The sequence below is a fragment of the Gossypium arboreum genome, chromosome 1 (genome assembly GCF_025698485.1).
Source record: "Gossypium arboreum isolate Shixiya-1 chromosome 1, ASM2569848v2, whole genome shotgun sequence".
Taxonomy (NCBI): Eukaryota; Viridiplantae; Streptophyta; class Magnoliopsida; order Malvales; family Malvaceae; genus Gossypium; species Gossypium arboreum.
In genome coordinates, this window is record NC_069070.1 from 1437662 (window position 1) to 1458478 (window position 20817).

A 20817-nucleotide genomic window follows, 5' to 3' on the forward strand; every position below is an offset into this window, starting at 1 on the left:
TTCTACTTACACAGAAGCAGTAAGTAACCCTGATGGTGTAAAGTGGAAGCAAGCAATGAATGAAGAAATGCAGTCTCTTCATAAAAATAAGACCTGGGAGTTGGTGACACTACCCAAGGGAAAGAAGGCAATTGGATGCAAATGGGTATATGCAAAGAAGGAAGGATTTCCTAATAAAATTGAAATTCGATACAAGGCTAGATTGGTAGCAAAGGGTTACGCTCAGAAAGAAGGAATAGATTACAATGAAGTGTTTTCTCCAGTTGTGAAGAATTCGTCTATTCGGATTTTGCTAGCCTTGGTTGCGCAATATGATCTTGAACTAGTTCAGCTTGATGTGAAGACCGCGTTTTTACACGGTGATTTGGAAGAGGAAATCTATATGACTCAGCCAGATGGATTCAAGGTTGCTAGAAAAGAAAATTGGGTTTGCAAACTGACAAAGTCGATTTATGGATTGAAGCAAGCTCCGAGGCAGTGGTACAAGCGATTTGATCAGTTCATGAAAGGGCAAAGGTACACAAGAAGTAAATTTGATCATTGCGTGTATCTTCAGAAGCTACAAGAAGAAACTTTCATATACTTGCTCTTATATGTTGATGATATGCTAATAGCATCTAAGAGCAAAGTTGAGATTGAAAGATTGAAGACTCAACTCAATCTCGAGTTTGAGATGAAAGATCTAGGAGAAGCTAAAAAGATTCTCGGCATGGAAATATGGAGAGATAGAGCTCATAATAGAGTTAGCTTGTCTCAGAAGCAGTATTTGAAAAAGGTATTACAGCAGTTTGGCATGAACAAGCAGACAAAACCTGTAAGTACCTCGTTGGCTTCTCATTTCAAGCTTTCTGCACAACTATCTCCTTCGACGAATACGGAACGAGAATACATGTTGCAAGTTCCGTATTCTAATGCAGTGGGTAGCTTGATGTATGCAATGGTGTGTACAAGACCCGACATTTCACGAGACAGTTAGTATAGTGAGCGGTATATGCATAATCACGGAAAAGGACATTGGCAAGTCAGAAATGGATTCTACGGTATATTCGAAGACCGTGGATGTTGGATTCTTGTTCAAGCAGGATAATACACTTGGTAAAGGTGCTATTAGATACGTTGATTACGACTATGCGGTGATTTGGACAAGCGAAGATTAACCACTGGTTATGTGTTTACACTTGCTGGAGGACCAATAAGTTGGAAGTCTACACTACGGTCTCTGATTGCATTGTCAACCACGAAGCCGAGTACATGGTCATGTGAGAGGTGTAAAGGAGGCTATTTGGTTACAAGGTATGGCTAAAACCTTGGGGTTGGTTCAGAGCATATTAACGTGTATTGTGATAGTCAAAGTGCTATTCATTTAGCAAAGAATCAAGTCTATCATGCACGTACAAAGCATATCGACGTCGATTCCATTTTGTGCGGGAAATTATTGAAGAGGGGAAAATTTGTCTTCAGAAGATCAAGACTGCAGATAATCCCGCAGATATGATGACCAAGGTGGTAACAGCAACCAAGTTCAAACATTGTTTGAACTTGATTAATATCCTGCAAGTTTAACAGTTGAAGAAGGCACTATCAAGTATTGTTGTCAAAAGCAGAAAGAATTGTGTGAAGATAAGATTATCCTAATCAAATCTTCAAGGTGGAGATTATTGGAACCCACCATTCTTTGAAAAGTCAAATAGGGTGGGCACCGAAAGTAGAAAGTAATATTGGTTGGCAAGTTGGGTTAAAAGTTGGCATGGGATAATTGCAATTTTGGTCCCTAATTGTATAGGGACATTGCAAGTTGATCCTTGAACCTCAACTATAAATAGGCCTAACCATTTCTTACTTTCTTCATCCCATAATTGCCATTCTCTACTTAAGGCATTATTCTCTCTCTCTTTGTAAATTTCACTTGTAATTTTTGGAGTGAAATATATTTGGTAGTGCCCAGGGGCGTAGGCAAAATTTTTGAACCTCGTTAAAATTCGGTGTTCTTTATTATTTGATTTGCATATTTTGTGAATGTGATTGTAGTGATTTATTGTGCTATTAAATTACGATAGAGGGATATTCTGGCTAGGAAAGACTTGGTATTTAAGTGATCTTCGTGATCTACCTCTCTTTCCTGAGAATTGAACTTGGTGTGATTTTTCAGTACAATAATTTTACTCTTTCACACGCTTCCGCGCAACAGGGAAGTACAAGAGTCATAGTCGAATAAGCCATTCACAAATAGTATTATTTAAATAGAAAACACAATCTCAATCTAAGTGAGAGAGAGGTAAGTGAGAGAGAGGTGGGTGACACACCTTAGTATTTTTTATTAAGGTGACACTCCTCATACTAAGTATGAGATGAGGGCAAATTGGGTCTCTTATGAATCCAATTATATGCTTCTTAAACTTTTTATCCAATACTTTATAATTTAAACCAACCCAATATTTATTTTTTATTTTTAAAAATAAATCAGATTAATCAATTGATTTAATTAATTAAATTAACTAAATTAATTTTAAAATTAAATAATTTTCTCAACTAATTCTAATTACATTAAAGTTATAACAACTTTATCGTAATAAAATCTATGAAGAAATATTTAATTTTCTTATTCAACAAACCTAGTAAGGACTAATTAATTTAATTTAATTTTTTAATTTAAATTATTCAATTATAATTAATTAAATAATAATTCAAAGAATTTTAAATTAATTCTCAAGTCATTTCAATTACTTAGCGAGAAAGCACATTCACTACAAATAATTATACATGTGATCTATTTCTCTTACTTCATCGTTTCCATTCATTTCTATTCATTTGGTTCTACATGCAATTTATTTTTGGTTTCAATGAGCTAATAGAAGGACCAATTGGACATTTATAATTAGAGCTCAAATGATTTATAATTAAATTTCAACTTTTTGCCTATTAATTATAAATTTATTTGGACACAAAGTCATTCCACTAAAGATTGTGACCAAGCTCCCTCTGATTATATATAATTAAGAAAGTTATTTAATAAGTGCTCGTCTAATGACCTTGTCAAAAGTGTGTTGCCCTCATAAGATATCCTTAATCTCTTTAGGATAAATTAGTTCTCCTAGTGTGATCCAATTTTATCTCATGGTAACCATTATATCTTCCTTTATGAAAAGTTAATTACTATCAAATAGTAATAAGATCATTTATCACAAACAAATGACCTGTGGTCACATTTGTATTTTATCTATCATGTAATGTCAATGAGAGGATATTATTTACTCTTTAGTTGGACTAAATATTTCACTATTGTTGAATGATGCTACTTACTGCAGAAGTCGTATATACAATCACAATAACTTTTAGTTCCTTATCTATTTGAACTTAGACTTTCATTTACATCAAAGTGTATAAGTCATACATACATAGTCCATTATCCACTCATGATTAATGGATGCCACACTATGAACGTCACGAGAGAATAAATCCATAAATGGATCTAAGATCTATTCTACTTGGGTCATTTCCGATGCATTATCAATCTAGTCAGTCACATTTATGTCTCTATCTTCTGAAATTCATCCACTCCAATATCCAAGATAAGATATCTCCCCAGTTGGTCTTGATAAATGACATATTAATCTTTCAACTGGTTTGCTTATTCCTGATTAGACTAAGAAAATATTTAGATTATCTACTAATATAAGTTGTCTTTCTGTATTACGATCCGACCATAAAATATCGCTTAGTATTAATTAAACTTAAATAATAAGTGAGTCAATATTTGTTTTCATTTTGCTTTGCGTGCAAAAATCATTGAAGAAAATATAAAAATGATATTAATGTAACCAATGAATATTTTATTAAACCAATTTATTTGAAAAATACAAATATATATAGATGAAATTACTACACTATGGGCACTAAATCCAACATTGTCAAGCCAAAATTGTAATGGGTCATGTGAAAAATGAAACATTACATCATCTTGACAAGTGTCTTATCGGCATAACCAATGCATTAAGGGATACGCAAATGATTAAATATAATCTTGTAAGAAATGGAGTGTAAGATGGAGAGGTGAAATGGATATCTAGTAGACAATTCCTTATTGACTTTCTAAACAAGAAAACTAGAAGCACTATGGAAGAACTTGAATGGTCCTAGTTGAAGGAAACATGGCTTAAAGTTCATGAGTTAACTCTACACTTATGGAATCATACAACTCTAAAAAAAGTATTGGATTTTAAAGTTTTAATGGGTTTTAATAGATATTTGGGTTTAAGATTTAATTTAAATATGTAAATAGATTATGGCCTTGTAAGTTTAATAACTAAAATTCAATCGGTTTATTCGATTTAAAATATAAAAATTGAAAATCAAACAAATAAATCAATTAAATTGAATTCTAGAACCAATTAAATCGAAAAAACTGAAAACCCCTCGGGATCGTGTTGCTAAAAATGCTATGATGTCTATAGGACCCTCAGGCTGTAACCCTTATTGGAATGGTATGCAGCTATGGATGGATAGGTTTATGGGTCTTTATGCTAGTGCAATGCCTTTATATGGTAGGCTATGGACTATTTCCATTGGCCATGCCCTTTGGAGTTGTAATGCCTCTCGATTCTTTTAAAAAGGAACCACATCCACCATCATTAGCTGATAAACTTTTTAAAAGGAAGCTATCAAAGTATGAGCCACCACTTCCACTTTGACCACCATCATTAGTCAAGCGGGTAGTGGTGCTATAGAGGATCCAAAAAACGAGAAAGCAACAACATTTATGGTACATAGATAGATGAAGAGTTCTATATTGTTTGTAACTGATGCAACTCCTCATAACACATTGATAATCATAAACAATGATTTTTCCTTTGCAGAAGTGATATATTTATACTATATATAAAATGACTAATGTATATAAAATCATTTGTGTTAGAGTTGTGTGACCCAAATTCTAAGAGATTGCTTGCAAGTAAGTTAAACAAAATATATTTTATTTTGAGAAGATTTAGTATTTGTTAGTATAATATATTTATCATTTATTAGCATAATATATTTGACATTAATTATAATTAGATTTTTTCAACCTATAAATAGATGTGGTTGAAACTCCTCTTGGATCATACGAATTCGACATTAGTGAATTTTCTTCTCCTCTGACCATAAATTTTCCTTGAAAGGATTTCCACGTAAAATTCGTGTGTTATATTTTTCTTTCTTTTTCTTTGCGATCTTTCTACATTTCCATTATCAATGTTCAGTTTTTTAACAAATTAGTATTAGAGCTTTTCGGGTTGTTTGTTTTCGATCATGGTAATGGCGACAATAAAGTATAATATTTTGCAGTTGGATTATAACACTAGATTCTCATTGTGGCAGATAAAGATGTAGAAAGTTCTTGCGCAAATGGATTTGGAGGATGCCTTGCTAAGGTTAGATAAGACGCCTTTAACATTGACGGAGGAAGAGAAGAAACATAAAGATCGAAAGGCTTAAACACAATTACATCTACATCTGTCGAATGAAATTCTACAGGATGTGATGAAGGAGAAGACCATCGTTGCATTATGGGCAAAGCTGCAACAACTATGCATGTCGAAAACCCTAACTAACAAGTTGCATATGAAGCAACGCCTTTATACTCATCGTTTGAAGGAAGGTGTGTCTGTGCATGAACACTTAACTGTGTTTAAAGAAATTGTAACAGTCCAATTTTGACCCTAATTGGAATGGTAGTTTCGGGACCACAAATCCGAGTTAAAATAATATTTAAATATTACTTTATATGCTTGAAATGTGTGAAGTTGCTTTTGTGAAAGTTTCGTTTAAAAATTTTATTGTTCAGATGCCCGATTTAATAAAAGGACTTAGTCGCGTAAATTAAAAATTTGCTAGTTTTAATTGGAAGAACTTAATTGTTGATGGGTTTTTAAATAGAAGCCTTAAAGTGATTAATAAGCCATTTTGAAGGATGGTGGACGGCATTAGACATAGATTATATAATTTATAAATTTTATTAGTAAGGGCAAACTAGTAAATTATCAAATAAGTTTTATTATCATAAAAAAATAAAACATGAAAAACATTAGTTCATCTTTATTTCTCCACCACCGAAACTAAAACAAAGAAGAAAAAGAAAAGAAACTTAGGGTTCGTGACTTTCAAGCTTAATCCAAGGTAAGTTCTAGCTCGGTTTTCGATAATTTTTACGTTTTTGAGATCGTTGCTTCGAGTACTACAAGACCCATGCTTGAATTTTTGAATTTGATGATGATCTCATGAATTGCCATTGTTGATAATTTGATGAACTTTATGTTTGATGATAGAAAATAAAACATATGTGTTAGATTAACATGTTTGGTATTGGGATTTTTGGTAATTTTGAGCATTTAGGGCCAAATTGCAAAAATATTAAATTAAGGGGCTAGATTGTGAAATTTATGAAATATGGAGACTTATATAAGCTTAGGGAGTATTCGGCCTAAGCGTACTATGTTGAGATTTGGTGTATTTTTTTGTGTTTAATGTGTTTTGGATTAAAATATAAATGTGTGAAATATGAGGGGCAAAATGGTAATTTGCTTATTTATGTGTTTGGGATTAAATTGAATGAAATTTTATTTTAATAAGCTTAATTTGGAACTTTATAGATCAAGAAACAAAAAGATCGGAAGTGGATCGAGGGAAAACAAAAATAGTGAATAGTCAAACTTTATCGTCTGTCGATATCCGAAGTAAGTCATTTAGCAAATATTTATTGTTGGTTTAAATAAATATAATTTATATATATGTGTGAGCCAAGTTGAAATGTATAAAATCTTGATGTTGCCGAATGCAAATAGAAATAATAAATATGAATTGATATGCATTGATTAATTAAATTTAGGCACTAAGTGTGTGAATATAAATAGTTATGGACATAAAAATTTCACTAAGTGTGCGAGTTTGGTTAACGAGCACTAAGTGTGCAAGTTTGATTATCGAGCACTAGGTGTGCGAAGGAAAATATTAAACACTAAGTGTGCGATTTCATGGCTTTTCTAGTTAAACAATAGCACTAAGTGTGTGAATACATCGGGTGAATGAAAATAATCAGATCAAATGCAAGAGTAGTAGTGTAATATTTATGTTCGTAATAATGCAGGTACGTAATCAAACCTTTGTGGTTGATATTATTGAACTTGAAATTTATGTGGTTGGTAGTAATAAATGTTATATGTATGATAGATTTGGAAAAATGAAAGATGGATGAGTTGAAAAGGAAAAAATAAAAATAAAATGATATGTTATATATATATGTTATAATGTTTGATTATTTATTTTATATGTGAGTGAACATTCGGCTAGGTATTAAATGGTAAGATGGGAAGTGGTAAGTAATTATTTTTAAAGAGTTTATGTATTCGAACATGTTGGGGATTAAACTTGATTGATTGATAGATATATGAGTAGTCAAGTTTGGTTGAATATGTGATTATAGTAGCATGACTTGGCTACTCAAATTGAGCTATTAATGTCTTTTAAATTGTTTAAATTGCTTATAACTTACTAAGCTAAGGTAGTTTACTTTGAGAGTGTGCTTATTTGTCTTAATTTTATAGATTTTGGAGATTGTTACGTGCTCGGGATCATCAGTGAAGCTCATCACACTATCGTCTATATTTTGGTACTCTTGAAAGCTTAAATTTGAACTTATGCCATGTATAAACTATTCTATCTTTTGAATCCATTTTGAATGAGAAGTGTATTTAAGCCATGCGAAAATGGCTTAATTATTATATGTTATGCTTGGTATAAAACCTTCTTGGTTAGATGTTTTGATATGTTTGGTTTGATGGTTTAGTTGCGATTTAAATCCATTTGATAAGTATAGATTATAATTTGCATAACTGATATATATATATATATATATATATATATATATATATATATATATGTTCGGCAATAGGGTGTTAATTAACAGAACATATATACTTTTAAATTTGTGCATATGTCATTGTTGTTATATGAATTGATTGAGTTATATCAAGTTATTATGATATTTGGATGTATTAATATGCTATTATAGGATGTGAATTATTTTTAAAGTATAATTGGTTTTTTAATTATGCGGTTATACTCTAAAAATGATAGATGATATGGGAATTGAAAACACTAGTGGTTGGTATGTGTTCTTAAAATGGGTTATATTAAAATGGTCAAATGCGCATGGCTTTGTAATTAGCAAGTAGGCATGTTTGGTCTTTAAATGAATTGCCAAATATGTTTTATTTTTTTTATAATAGCCAATTTTAATGCTGCACATGATTTGAATAGTAAGCTATGTGAAATGTTTTATTTGGTTAAATAGTACTTGTAAACAATAATGAAGTTAAAGGTTTAATATTTGATTTGAATTCGTTTGAACTTGGGAATTATAATTCCTGCTTACAGTGTGATTAATAATTTAATATAATTATTTTACGAATAAGATCTATAGAATTATGTGATTGTACGAATACTATGTTTTTCTTCTGTAATACCTCGTAACCCCGCTAACGACGGACGTGAGTTAGGGGTGTTACAGAAATTTTCTCAAACTTAAAGGCCATAAACTTTCATCGGCTTTGTCTCTACAATCAAATGATGAAATTGACTACATGTCACGTATTCCATATTCTAGTGCAATGGGATCTCTCATGTATGCTATAGTTTACTCACGTCTAGATTTATCATATACAGTCAGTAGAGACATGGAGAATCTCGGTAAAGAACACTGGAAAGTAGTTTAGTGGATTTTCAAATACTTATGGGTACTACTGATGTTTGCTTACAATTTTAAAGAACTAGAGAAGGAGTCATTGGGTATATTGATTTTGATTTTGCTGGAGACCTTGATAAAAGAAGATCTCTCATCCGGTATGTCTTTACTATTGGAGGTTATGCAATAAGTAGGAAAGCCACTTTGCAAACTATAGTTGCTTTGTCTACTACTGAAGCTGAGTACATGATAATTATTGAGGCTTGTAAATAAGCTATTTGGTTGAAGGGACTCTTTGGTGAATTCATTAAAGACCTTCAAATCAGTACAGTGTTTTGTAATAGTTAGAGTGCCATCTTCCTTACGAAGAATCAAATGTTTCATGAGATAACAAAGCACATTGACGTTCAGTATCATTTTGTGCGTGATATTATTGCTCGTGGTGATATTATTGTGAGCAAAGTTAGTGCTCATGATAATCCTACAGATATGATGACTAAGTCATTTCCTATAACCAAGTTCAAGCATTGCTTGGACTTGGTTGGTGTTCATTGTTGAAGAATACCCTTAAGGGGTTTCGTGGAAAAGGTGAAGAACTTGTTCGTTGAGAGCTCGTGGTGAAGAACTTGTTCGTTGAGAATTCGTGTTAAGGTGAAGATTGTTAGAGCTGTGCGACCAGATTCTAAGAGATTGCTTATAAGTCAAACAAAATGTATTTTCTTTCTAAAAGATTTAGTATTTATCAGTATAATATATTTAGCATTTATTAGCATAATATATTTGACATTGATTAGAATTAGGCTTTTTTAACCTATAAATAGATATAGTCAAAACTCCTCTTGTATCATTCGAATTTAACATTAGTGAATTTTCTTCTCCTCTACCCGTGCTTTTTTTCTTGAAAGGGTTTTTACGTAAAATTTGTATGTTCTATTTTTATTTATTTTTCTTTACGATCTTTCTACATTGTCATTATTGACGTTTAAGTTTTTAACAATTACTTTGACCCTTATTCTTTATTACTACCTCTATTTGCCACCTACTTCTACTAAAAATCTGCTTTTGAGTACTAATGCTCTTCTCATTAGGACCCTTGAACTTTTTTGTTCACAATTAGTGACGGATTCAAAAATACGACTTAGGAGGGGTAAATTTATATTAGTAATGTCGGGAGCGAAGCTTGGAAATTTTTTTTTTGGAAATGGTCGGAATGCAATTTTACCATTACTAATTTAAATTTTTATAAATTATAAATGGCCTAAATAAAAAAAAAATTATTTTACTACTCCCCCTAAATCGTAACATTAAAAAAAAAAAACTCTACTCAAATAATATTTTTAATAAAAATGTTGAGCACCAAACGCACGATACGTATTAACAAGCTCAATGGTCTAAAGACTTAGACCGTAAGCAAGACTCCAAAATGAAAAGTAATTGAAACGCATTTTCTAATAAATGTTGAGACACCAAACGCACGATACATATTAAGAAGCTCAATGGTCTAAAGACTTAGACCGTAAGCATGACTCCAAAATGAAAAGTAATTGAAACGCGTTTTCTAATAAATGTTGAGCACCAAACGCACGATACATATTAGCAAGCTCAATGGTCTAAAGACTTAGACCGTAAGCATGACTCCAGAAAGAAAGATATAGTTGAAATGCATTTTCTAGTACCACTATTTTCCACACAAAGTAATTGGAATTATTCTCTTCCTCTTATGTCCCCTCTCATTTCTCATTTTTAAATTTAATTTAACGTGCAACATATGTCAATATTTATTATTTTATTTATTTACTTTAAATAAGATGAGCTATTCAAATAAAAAATTAGTGATCTGATTAGTTTAATTACCGTTTCTTTTTCAAAAACATTGATATCAACCCGTTAATAATGCTTTATTCCTACATAGATTCTGAATTTGTCTCTTTAGTATATTGATCTAGGGTGTTTAAGTGTGGTATCTATGTGATAAGTTGGGGTCGTTGTTTAATTATTGAGTGTTATCCATTAAGGTATTAGCTGATAAAAGTAGCATGGAGATTATTGTATTAAAAGTTAAATTGTATTTAATTCTCTTTATTAAAAAATAGATAAATTAATTTATGTATGTTAAATTAAATAGTAAATTAATTATTTTTATTAAAAATTTCATCTATTTTGTTGTTAAAACTAACTAGGTTAACAAAATAACTGGACAATTGCATGTGGTGTGCTACATATACTTCTTGTTGATTACAAGGACAAATTTTTAACAATAAAAATATATAAAATTTTAACAAAAGTATTAATTTACTATTTAATTTAACATACAATGTCTAATTTACTTAATTTTTAAGTAGAGAAAACAAAATGCAGTTTAATTTATTATACAATAACCTTCTTATGTTTAGGTGATGTCTATATTACGTGTTCAAGATGATGTTTAGGTGATGTTTATATTCCGTGTTGGCCAAATTAATTCCAAGTTGAAGACCTGAATTTCTTCGGGCAGTTGTATGAACTGGTGGAAGGATTGACCCACCACAGATTGGGAACTGCCACTTGACTGCTACTAATATCTGCTTTGCCATCCATATATATATATATATATATGCTGGAACCTTGTTATTACATAAAAAAAAATACAGGACGACTTCATTTTCTTCTTCAATGGCAATGTCAGAAATCTCGCGATGTACTTATCATGTATTCTTGAGTTTTAGAGGTGCAGATACGCGCAAAAGTTTCACGGATCATCTTTACACAGCTCTGGTGCGCTTAGGAATTCAAACATTTAGAGATGATGAGGAAATCGAGAGAGGGAATAACTTAAAAGATGAAATTGAAAAAGCAATACTACACCACTCCAAAATTTCTATCGTTGTTTTCTCAAAGAATTATGCTGCATCCACATGGTGTCTTAACAAACTTGTAATGATATTGGAGCACAAGAAATCCTCTAAACACATTGTGTTGCCAGTTTACTATGATGTGGAACCGAGTCAAGTCAAGAACCAGACGGGAAGTTATGCAGAAGCATTTACCCAACATGAACAAAACTTCGAGTCCGAAGCCAACATGATACAAAGATGGAGGAATGCTTTAAAAGAAGTTGCGGATATAGGAGGCATGGTTCTACAAGATAGGTACGTTATACATATAATCAAGTTTCATACGGTTACTTCAATCCTTTTCATTAAGACTTTATCATGTCAATTTTTTTTTTTTACCTTATAAGAAATAGTTATATTTCAGTTTTAGTTGTTCATGCTAATTTTAATATTTCATATTTATATTTTAATATTTAATATAATTCAGTTCCTATATTTTTATAATGTTATTAATTATTTCAAATAATTAACATCATTAAATATTTAGAATAAAATATTGATATGAATTTTTTAAAAAATATTATTTTAACAAAAAAATATTTCGCCATTCAGAGTTAGAATTAGTTTTTTTTTTAAATTCACATCAATTATTAAAATAATTATAGGTGTTAATCATTTAGATTAACTAAAATAATAGCAGAGCAAATTAGATCACATAAAAAGTAAACAAATTAAATCATAAACTTAAACATACTAGCTAGAGTGATCAATACCATAATATAACTTAAAACAATATATATCTAACACAATCATTGTAATAATTCTATCATATATGTTTGCATTAACTTGTTATTTTACTTCAACATATAGTCTCACAAAATAATCAAAATATATGCAGGAAAAGAGAAAACACATTAATAACTTTTACTTAAATTTCAAGACTTCACCATTGAGTTATATTTTGAATTTATTTTAAAATTTTGCAGGCATGAATCACAATTCATTCAAGATATTGTTAAGGAAGTTCAAAATAAACTTCATCTTATTACTTTGTATGTCCCTCTTTATTTAGTTGGAATAGATTTTATTGTGATACAAATTAATCAGTGGTTAGAACAAGATGGAGAAAATAAAGTTGGCATTGCAACAATTTATGGCATTGGAGGCATTGGGAAGACAACCATTGCCAAAGTTGTTTACAATCAAAACATCCCGAGGTTTGAAAGTTTTAGTTTCCTTGCTCATGTTAGAGAAACAAGTCAAGATTACAATGGCTTAGTTCGTTTGCAAAGACAACTTATTTCAGATATCCTTAAAGGAAAATCATATAAAATATACAATACAGATAATGGAATTAACAAGATCAAAGAAATTGTATGTTGTAGAAGAGTTCTTCTTGTTCTTGATGATGTTGATGAATTGGAAAAAATAAGAAAACTAATGGGAACTCAAATTCCTTTTCATCCGGGAAGTAAAATTATCATAACTAGTAGAAACCGATGCCTATTGAATGCACATTTTATAAGCCAAATGTTTGATTCAGAAGCATCAACTAGTTGTGGAGGCTTAAGCAAGCTATTTGAAGTAAAAGAATTAGCTTCGAGTGAATCGCTACAACTTTTTAATTGGTATGCTTTTGGTCATAACTTTGTGCCTGAAAGTTCAATGGCATATGCAAGAAGTTTAGAGAAACACTGTGGTGGGCTTCCATTAGCTCTTCAAGTTTTGGGCTCTTCACTATCTAGCAAAAGAGTGAGTTCTTGGAAAAGTGCATTGGAGAAATTGGAAGAAATCCCTGACAGCAAAATTCAAAAGATTTTAAGAATAAGCTATGATTCTTTGGAAGATGATCATGACAAAAATTTATTCCTTGACATAGTTTGTTTATTCATTGGGAAGGATAGAGATTGCACGACTACAATTTTAGATGCTTGTGATTTTTATACAACAATTGGAATTGAAAATCTAGTAGACAGGTCTCTCGTAACCATTAATGAAAACAACAAGTTAATGATGCACCAAATGGTTAGAGATATGGGACGAGAAATTATTCGTCAAGAATCTTCTGATATTGGAAAACGAAACAGATTGTGACATAAAGACGCATTTGATGTAATAAAGGAAAAGATTGTAAGAAATATTATTCTAATCAACTTTTTTCTTGTATGCATGTAAACAACTTTTTTTATAAGATTTCTTTTTAAAAGTTTTTCTGATACAGGGTTCCAAAACAATTAAGTGCCTCACACTTGACCTAAAAGGATTGCTAGAAGACAAGGCTAAAAGGACAAATACAACTCTACATTTTTCAAGGCATTCCAAAAGTCAGTTTCTCATGTCAAATGATGTTGATATGGAAACTCAAGCATTTGCGAAGATGAAGAGACTTAAACTGCTTCAACTAGATTATGTAAGATTTAAAGGGGACTTCAAAGACTTTCCCAAAAGATTAAGATGGTTACGTTGGCATGGGTTTTGTATGCAATCTTTTCCGGTAGATTTTGATATCAATGAACTAGTTGTTCTCGACATGCGCAACAGTAAACTTAAACAAGTTTGGAAGGATACAGAGGTATGATATATACTACTTTTCCTTCTTCTTTGTGTGTGTGTGAAACAATAATACATTTATAACAGAAGGGTTTTCTTTTTTTACAGTGTCTCCCAAATTTAAAGATCCTTAATCTCAACCATTCACATAGCCTTCTTAAAACCCCAAGCTTTTCAGGACTCCCTAGCCTTGAGAAGTTGATGCTCAAAGATTGCATAAATTTGGTAGAAGTTGATCAATCCATTGGTGAGCTAAAGATGCTTACTTTCTTGAACCTTAAAGATTGCACTAGTCTTAGGCATCTTCCAAGGACAATTGGTTCATTAATATCACTTGAAGAGCTTATCTTATCTGGTTGTTCAAGACTTGATGATGTTCCTAGGGAGTTGCATAATATGGAATCATTGAAGGTGCTTAATTTAGATGAAACTTCCATATATCAATCTAGATTGGGGTTGCATTGGCTCTTACTGAAAAGAAGCAAAGGATTGGGTTTCTCTTGGGCATCTCTACCGGGCTCTTTGGTAAAGTTAAGCCTTGAAAGTTGCAAATTATCTAATGATGTCATGCCCAATGATCTTTGTAACTTGGCTTCCTTGAAATCCTTAAATTTAAGTAGAAACCCAATTCATTACCTACCCGAAAGCTTAAAAAACCTTACAAAACTTGATGAACTTCTATTGACTTCTTGCACTGAACTCCAAATGATTCCAAAGCTTCCGGTCTTGTTCAATGTTTTTGACTGCAAATTTATTTTTGGAGACAATTCTCCATTTCAAGATTATACGGTAATTCGTCCATGGTTCTTTTCTTCCACACGATGTGTTATTTTTGGATGTGAAAATTTGACTGAGGTTGAAGATCTATTCAAGTTGGAACCAATTGAAAACTTTGAAGCAGAAGAGATTAGAAGATTATTCAACGTGGATTCCATTAACAGAAATCGACTGCAACTTTATAGCTACCTAACAGACAGCATAAGGGTAGCTACCCCACAGGTCCAATAGTTCTCCAAGTTAATTTTTAAATCTATTTTTTCTCTTATACTACTTAATCATCTAACATGTTCTTTTTGTATCAGGTCTTGCAGGAATATGGTATAACAAGCACATTTGTTGTAGGAAGTGAAGTTCCGATTGGGTTTAAGCATCGCACTGACGAGCATCGAATCTCTTTTTTTCTGCCAACACCATCTCATCCAGATGAAAAGATCCATCGGTTCAGCTTATGCATTGTTTTCTCTTTAGCTAGTGATCAAATGTTGGAGCTTCTACCAACTGTCCACATTTTCAATGAGACCAAAAAGATCATGCTGAGATATCGCTCAAGTTTCATTGGAATTCCTCAGACTAACGATAACACAATGTTGTGGTTGATTCATTGGCCAGTAACGGACTGTCAGTTTGAAGGTGGTGAGCTTGTGAGTTGCATGGCAGTGCCTATTCATCTTAGCATAAGAAAATTTGGCGTTACTTATGATTCAGAACACAACACTAGATATGAATATGGCTTTTCGCACTTATCTACAGGTATGAGTAGACTTCAAATAATTGTATTTTAGTAAATACATCCTATTATTTTTATTTTATTGTTTCATTTTATATGTGAATAACAAATGTTAAAGAAATGATGAATGTTTCTCTAAAAGACTTTCTAATACAATAAAAATATTATCAAGAAATGTGTCAATTTAGTAGATTATGAGAGAAATTGAGCTTAATAATAAAATGATAATTATAAAGTTATTCTGCAACTGGGGTCTAATGAAAATAAGTTAATTGTTTGATAAATGATTAATCCAATAGTACTAATAGAAGTGGAAACTAAAATAATGGATAAAATTATAAAAGTGGTGTTTTGATTAACGTATTTAATAGTTTTATTGTTTATATTTTATATAAAAATAAAAATAAGATATAATGTGTGTAATTGATTATTTCTTACAAGTCTTATAATACATTTTAGTGATAATAACATTACTACTTTGATATCTTTCTTTCATAAAATATTGAATATAGGGGATGGGTCACGATCTGAATTCGTGTCAAATGGTTGTCTGATAAAAGTTTTAATTATCACTCCATTCAAGTCAATACTATGACTTTTTAATAAGCATATTATGTTGATGATTACTAAAATTGATAAATAACACATTATTGTACATATTTTAGGAGATGAAGTTTCCACAAGAAATATCAAGATGGACATAACTAAACACTTGCTCAGTTTGGAATCTTATGGAAATGTTAAAGTGCAGCTTTGCAGTTATATAGAAGAATCAAAAGTAGTTGCTTCCCCACAGGTTCCTTTACAAGTTCCAAGTTTCAAAATTTATTTATATACTATATATTTTTAATAACTAATTCTTTAACCCAAATGCTACAGGTACTATACGATTATTGCATAATTACAGCATTTGATCCATTGCCATTTGATCTCTATGGCCAGTACTTTGGCCATCAAGCTGGCAAGACTGAGGTTTCTATATCAGTGCCCCAAAACTCTAGTCGAAAGATTAGTTGCTTCTTAAATTCGATTATCATTTTTTCTGCCAAGGATGATAAAACATATGAATTTTTACCATGCCTTGAAATTGTGAACGAGTCCAAAGGTATAAAGTGGACCTACTCTAAACATTTCATGGGAATTCCTGAAACTAAGAATACCTTATACTGGACGACTTGTTGGAACTTTAAGGGTGATGAATTAGAAGCTGGTGATCATATTAGTCTTCGGGTTCTTTCAGATTTATCTGTGCTAGAATTTGGTATTGACCTTGTATATGATTATGAGCTAGACGACAACTCAAATTTTTTCAGTCAGTTGCCATGGATGAGTAAATGTTTTAAGTTTCTTCTCGGGGTTTTTGTTAATATTTTGTCGAAATCCCAAAGAAACTTCTATAGGTTGCATTATTGTATATGATTATCAATTGCATAGTCACTTTATATATTAATAGACAAAAGTTTCTAGCTGTATTTTATCAGAGTAGTTGTTGCTATATAATTAAAGATATTCAATTCATGTGAAGAAAAAAATTGAACACGAGTAGTATTGGAAAACTAGTGTTACAGATATTACGAGAGAAATAATTATTTGTGAAGATCAATAAATGTGAATTTTGATTTCAAGAAATAAATTTTTTAAATTTTTTATTAACAACAGAAGATATTTGAGTTATTTCAATTGAACTCCTGATAAATATGAATTAGGGAATCTCTAGGAAATAATATAGAAGTGTGTAGTTCTCTAGGATTTATTGTATAGTACAGATGATTTGTTCAGGCTTATCGATGATAGCTCTACCATGGCGAAGTTGCTACAGAAAATATTAGTTATGTGCGATTGAATAATGCCAACAGAGTTTCAAACAGTTGAAAGCTATGATGACAGAAGTTCCAAAACTGAACTTGGAATAGTATTGAAGAACATTGTTCTTGGTAATTCAATTAACTTGTGCTTTTAATCAGATGCCATGGAGTTATTGTTAACCACTACTAGGCTAAATCCTTAGAGAAAATGGTGATTTCAGTTTATGTTTCTAATCTTCCTTCTTGTTTTCATTGGAAGGGACTACGGAAAATCTTTGAGTTCCATGGCAAAGTGTTGGAGACGTATCTACGTTTTGGTTTAGTAAGATTTGCAAGCACTGTGGATGATAAGAGGGCAATTAGTAAACTTAATGGATTATGTATATATGGAAGTAAAGTGAATGTGAACTTAGCTTGCTTTAAGGGAAAAGTGGTGTACTGGAAGAAAGTTGAAAACAGTAAGCTAGGAGATGATGATCGTAGAGATGAATTAGGAGGAGAAAACGAGAAAAAAACATTCTTGGGGGAACACCAATGGGTGAAGAGATCAGATAGTCAATGAGGATTCTAGAGAAGCTAGGGACGTAACGTATCAATCAGAGGGAAACGAATCAATACAGATTTAGTTATTTTTTAATAATTTTATTATACAAATATTTAGAAAATAGAAATCATAGTCAAACTGAATTTAGAATTCCTTTTCCAACAAGGAAAAGGATTGAGTCACCACCGACTCTAATAATATTATATAAACCCAACATGTCTCCTCACTGTAAATTCATATCATTTGTGATTTCAATTCCTTTATTTGTTTGGATTACAAGAAATCATGTCATACTAGCAAAGAAGATATCATAATCGCCCAGAAATGTATTACAGTCTGAAATTTACTCGTCCCAACCTAAATGATAATGGTAATTCATGGGAACCATTACCTGCATGGGAGAAAATTTTTTGCATAAAAGTGGGTGGAATGCCATGGAAAAGATTTGTTGAATCAAAGAATAATTTGTTCAAAACCGGAAAAGTATTTGAATGGGATGATTCAGCTAATTTAAAAGCTTTTCAAGAATCTAAACAATGATTCTGGGAATATTATCATCGTTTTCCTTGCACAAATAAGTTGCCAAGTAATGCAGTAGATATGTATATTAATGATATTGATTGGAACTCCAAAATCGACCCAAAACTTTTTTTGGAAATAAAGTCAAATTACGATGATGAAGAGGAAGAAGAAGAAGTTATAAGGATTGATTCGTTTTCGATTCCATTGGAGCAAATTAAAGCCACTGGATGGGAGTACGATGAGCCTACATCACACTTACCTACCATAGTTGGATCATAGAACAAACAAATACAACGAAACTGTATATAATTCAATATATATTAATTTTTACAATTTTGAATTTCGATAGTCATGTCTAATTATAATGTCTAATTCAATTAATATATATTGATTATTAATATTGGATATCTAATCCAATATTTATTTGACACGTTTTAAATGGCATTAAAATGCCAATTTATTAACATTTTACCTATATTCATTATTAAAAATATAACTATTGGCAGCAACCCATTGTTTGAAAAGTCAAAAATAATGGGTGTCAAAATTTTGGCACCGAAAATAGGAGCATTTATGGCACCGAAATTTAGTTTGAAATTTGGCATGGGATAATTGCAATTTTGTCCCTAATTGTATAGAGACTTTGCAAGTTAATCCCTTAACCTCAACTATAAATAGGCCTAACCATTTCTCATTTTCTTCATCCCAAATTTGTTATACTCTACTTAAAGCATTGTTCTCTCTCCCTATTTGTAAATTTCACTTGTATTTTTGGACTGAAATATATTTGGTAGTGCCCGAGGACGTAGGCAAAATTTGCTGAACCTCGTTAAAATTCTGGTGTTCTTTATTATTTATTTTTGAATATTTTGTGAGTGTGATTGTAGTGATTTATTGTGCTATTATATTACGATAGAGGGATATTCTGGCTAGGAAAGACATGGTACTTAAGTGATACTCGTGATCCACCTCTCTTTCCTGGGAATTGAACTTAGTGTGATTTTTCAGTACAATAATTTTACTCTTTTACACGCTTCCGCGCAACAATTGGTATCAGAGCTAGATTCGTACTTGGGGAATACGATCGTTTACGGTACTACTTACGTATACGACACTGTTCACGTATACAGTAGTTGGGATTGAGGAGAAAAATGGAAGAGGCATCGTCATCAGCAAAGACTATTGTGACCAATGCAAAATTTGAAGTAGAGAAATTTAACGGTACCAATAATTTTGGTATGTGGCAATGTGAGATCCTGGATGTCTTATGTCAGCAAGAGCTGGATATAGCCCTTGAAGAAAAACCTGATAAGATGGATGACAAGGAGTGGGCCAAGATTAATAGACAGGCGTGTGGTACAATCCGCCTATGTTTGGCCAAAGAGCAGAAGTACTCTGTCATGAGGGAGACATCAGCGAAGAAGTTATGGGATACACTGGAAGAAAAGTTTCTAACAAAAGTCTTGAAAATAAGCTTTATATGAAAAGAAACTTTTTCGATTCACGTATGCTCCTGGTATGTCGATGAATGACCATGTGAACTCATTCAATAAAATTTTTGCAGACTTGCTAAATTTGGATGAGAAATTTGAAGATGAAGACAAGGCATTATTGTTGTTGAATTCCCTTCCTGATGAATATGATCATCTTACCACCACATTGCTTCATGGGAAGAACACGATCACATTTCATGCAGTCTGTAGTGCGTTGTATAGATCTGAGACTCGAAAGAAAGATAAAAGAGATCACAGATATACAACTGCAGAAGTCTTAACAGTAAGAGATCGTTCGCACAACAGCAAATCTGGTAGAAGGGGAAAGTCCAAAGGGAGACCCGCCAAAGATGAATGTGCCTTTTGTCGTGAGAAAGGGCATTGGAAAAAGAATTGTCCTAAGCTACAAAAGGGCAAGGCTATTTCTAATGCATGTGTAGCGGAGCATGATGAAGAGTCAGACTTTAGCTTGGTTGGTATGGCAATGGCATGTCAAACGGATGAGTGGATTTTGGATTCAGGATGTACTTACCATATGTGTCCTAATAAGGACTGGTTTTCTAGTTTTAAAGAGCTAGAAGGTGGAGTTGTTCTTATGGGCAATGATAGTGCTTGTAAGATAATGGGAGTGGGTAAAGTCCAATTGAAGAATCACGATGACTCAATCCAAGTCTTGACAGATGTTCGCTACGTACCTAGCCTGAAGGAAAATCTCATCTCATTAGGGGCCCTAGAATCTAAAGGGTTCACAATCTAAAGTGCAACTTAGCAGTTATATAGAAGAATAATCAAAAGTGGTTGCTTCCCTACAGGTTCCCTTTACAAGTTTCAAGTTTTTAAATTTATTTATATATTATATACTTTTTA

General features: G+C 31.9%; 1 protein-coding gene and 1 long non-coding RNA gene across 2 annotated transcripts; both read left to right on the forward strand.

The window, feature by feature from the left end:
- The first annotated feature begins 6058 nt into the window (after nucleotides 1–6058).
- On the forward strand, nucleotides 6059–8031 carry LOC108482807 (uncharacterized). The gene is made up of 3 exons (XR_001870949.2): nucleotides 6059–6153; nucleotides 6627–6710; nucleotides 7578–8031. It is a non-coding gene; the product is annotated as an uncharacterized LOC108482807 (long non-coding RNA).
- A 3161-nt stretch (nucleotides 8032–11192) lies between these two features.
- Nucleotides 11193–17058, forward strand: LOC108481488 (disease resistance protein RPV1). The gene is given in 7 exon segments (XM_053028550.1): nucleotides 11193–11844; nucleotides 12516–13659; nucleotides 13751–14101; nucleotides 14188–15078; nucleotides 15162–15609; nucleotides 16252–16382; nucleotides 16466–17058. Coding segments are annotated over 7 exon segments (3981 nt in total). The 5' UTR covers nucleotides 11193–11368; the 3' UTR covers nucleotides 17006–17058.
- Nucleotides 17059–20817: the final 3759 nt, after the last annotated feature.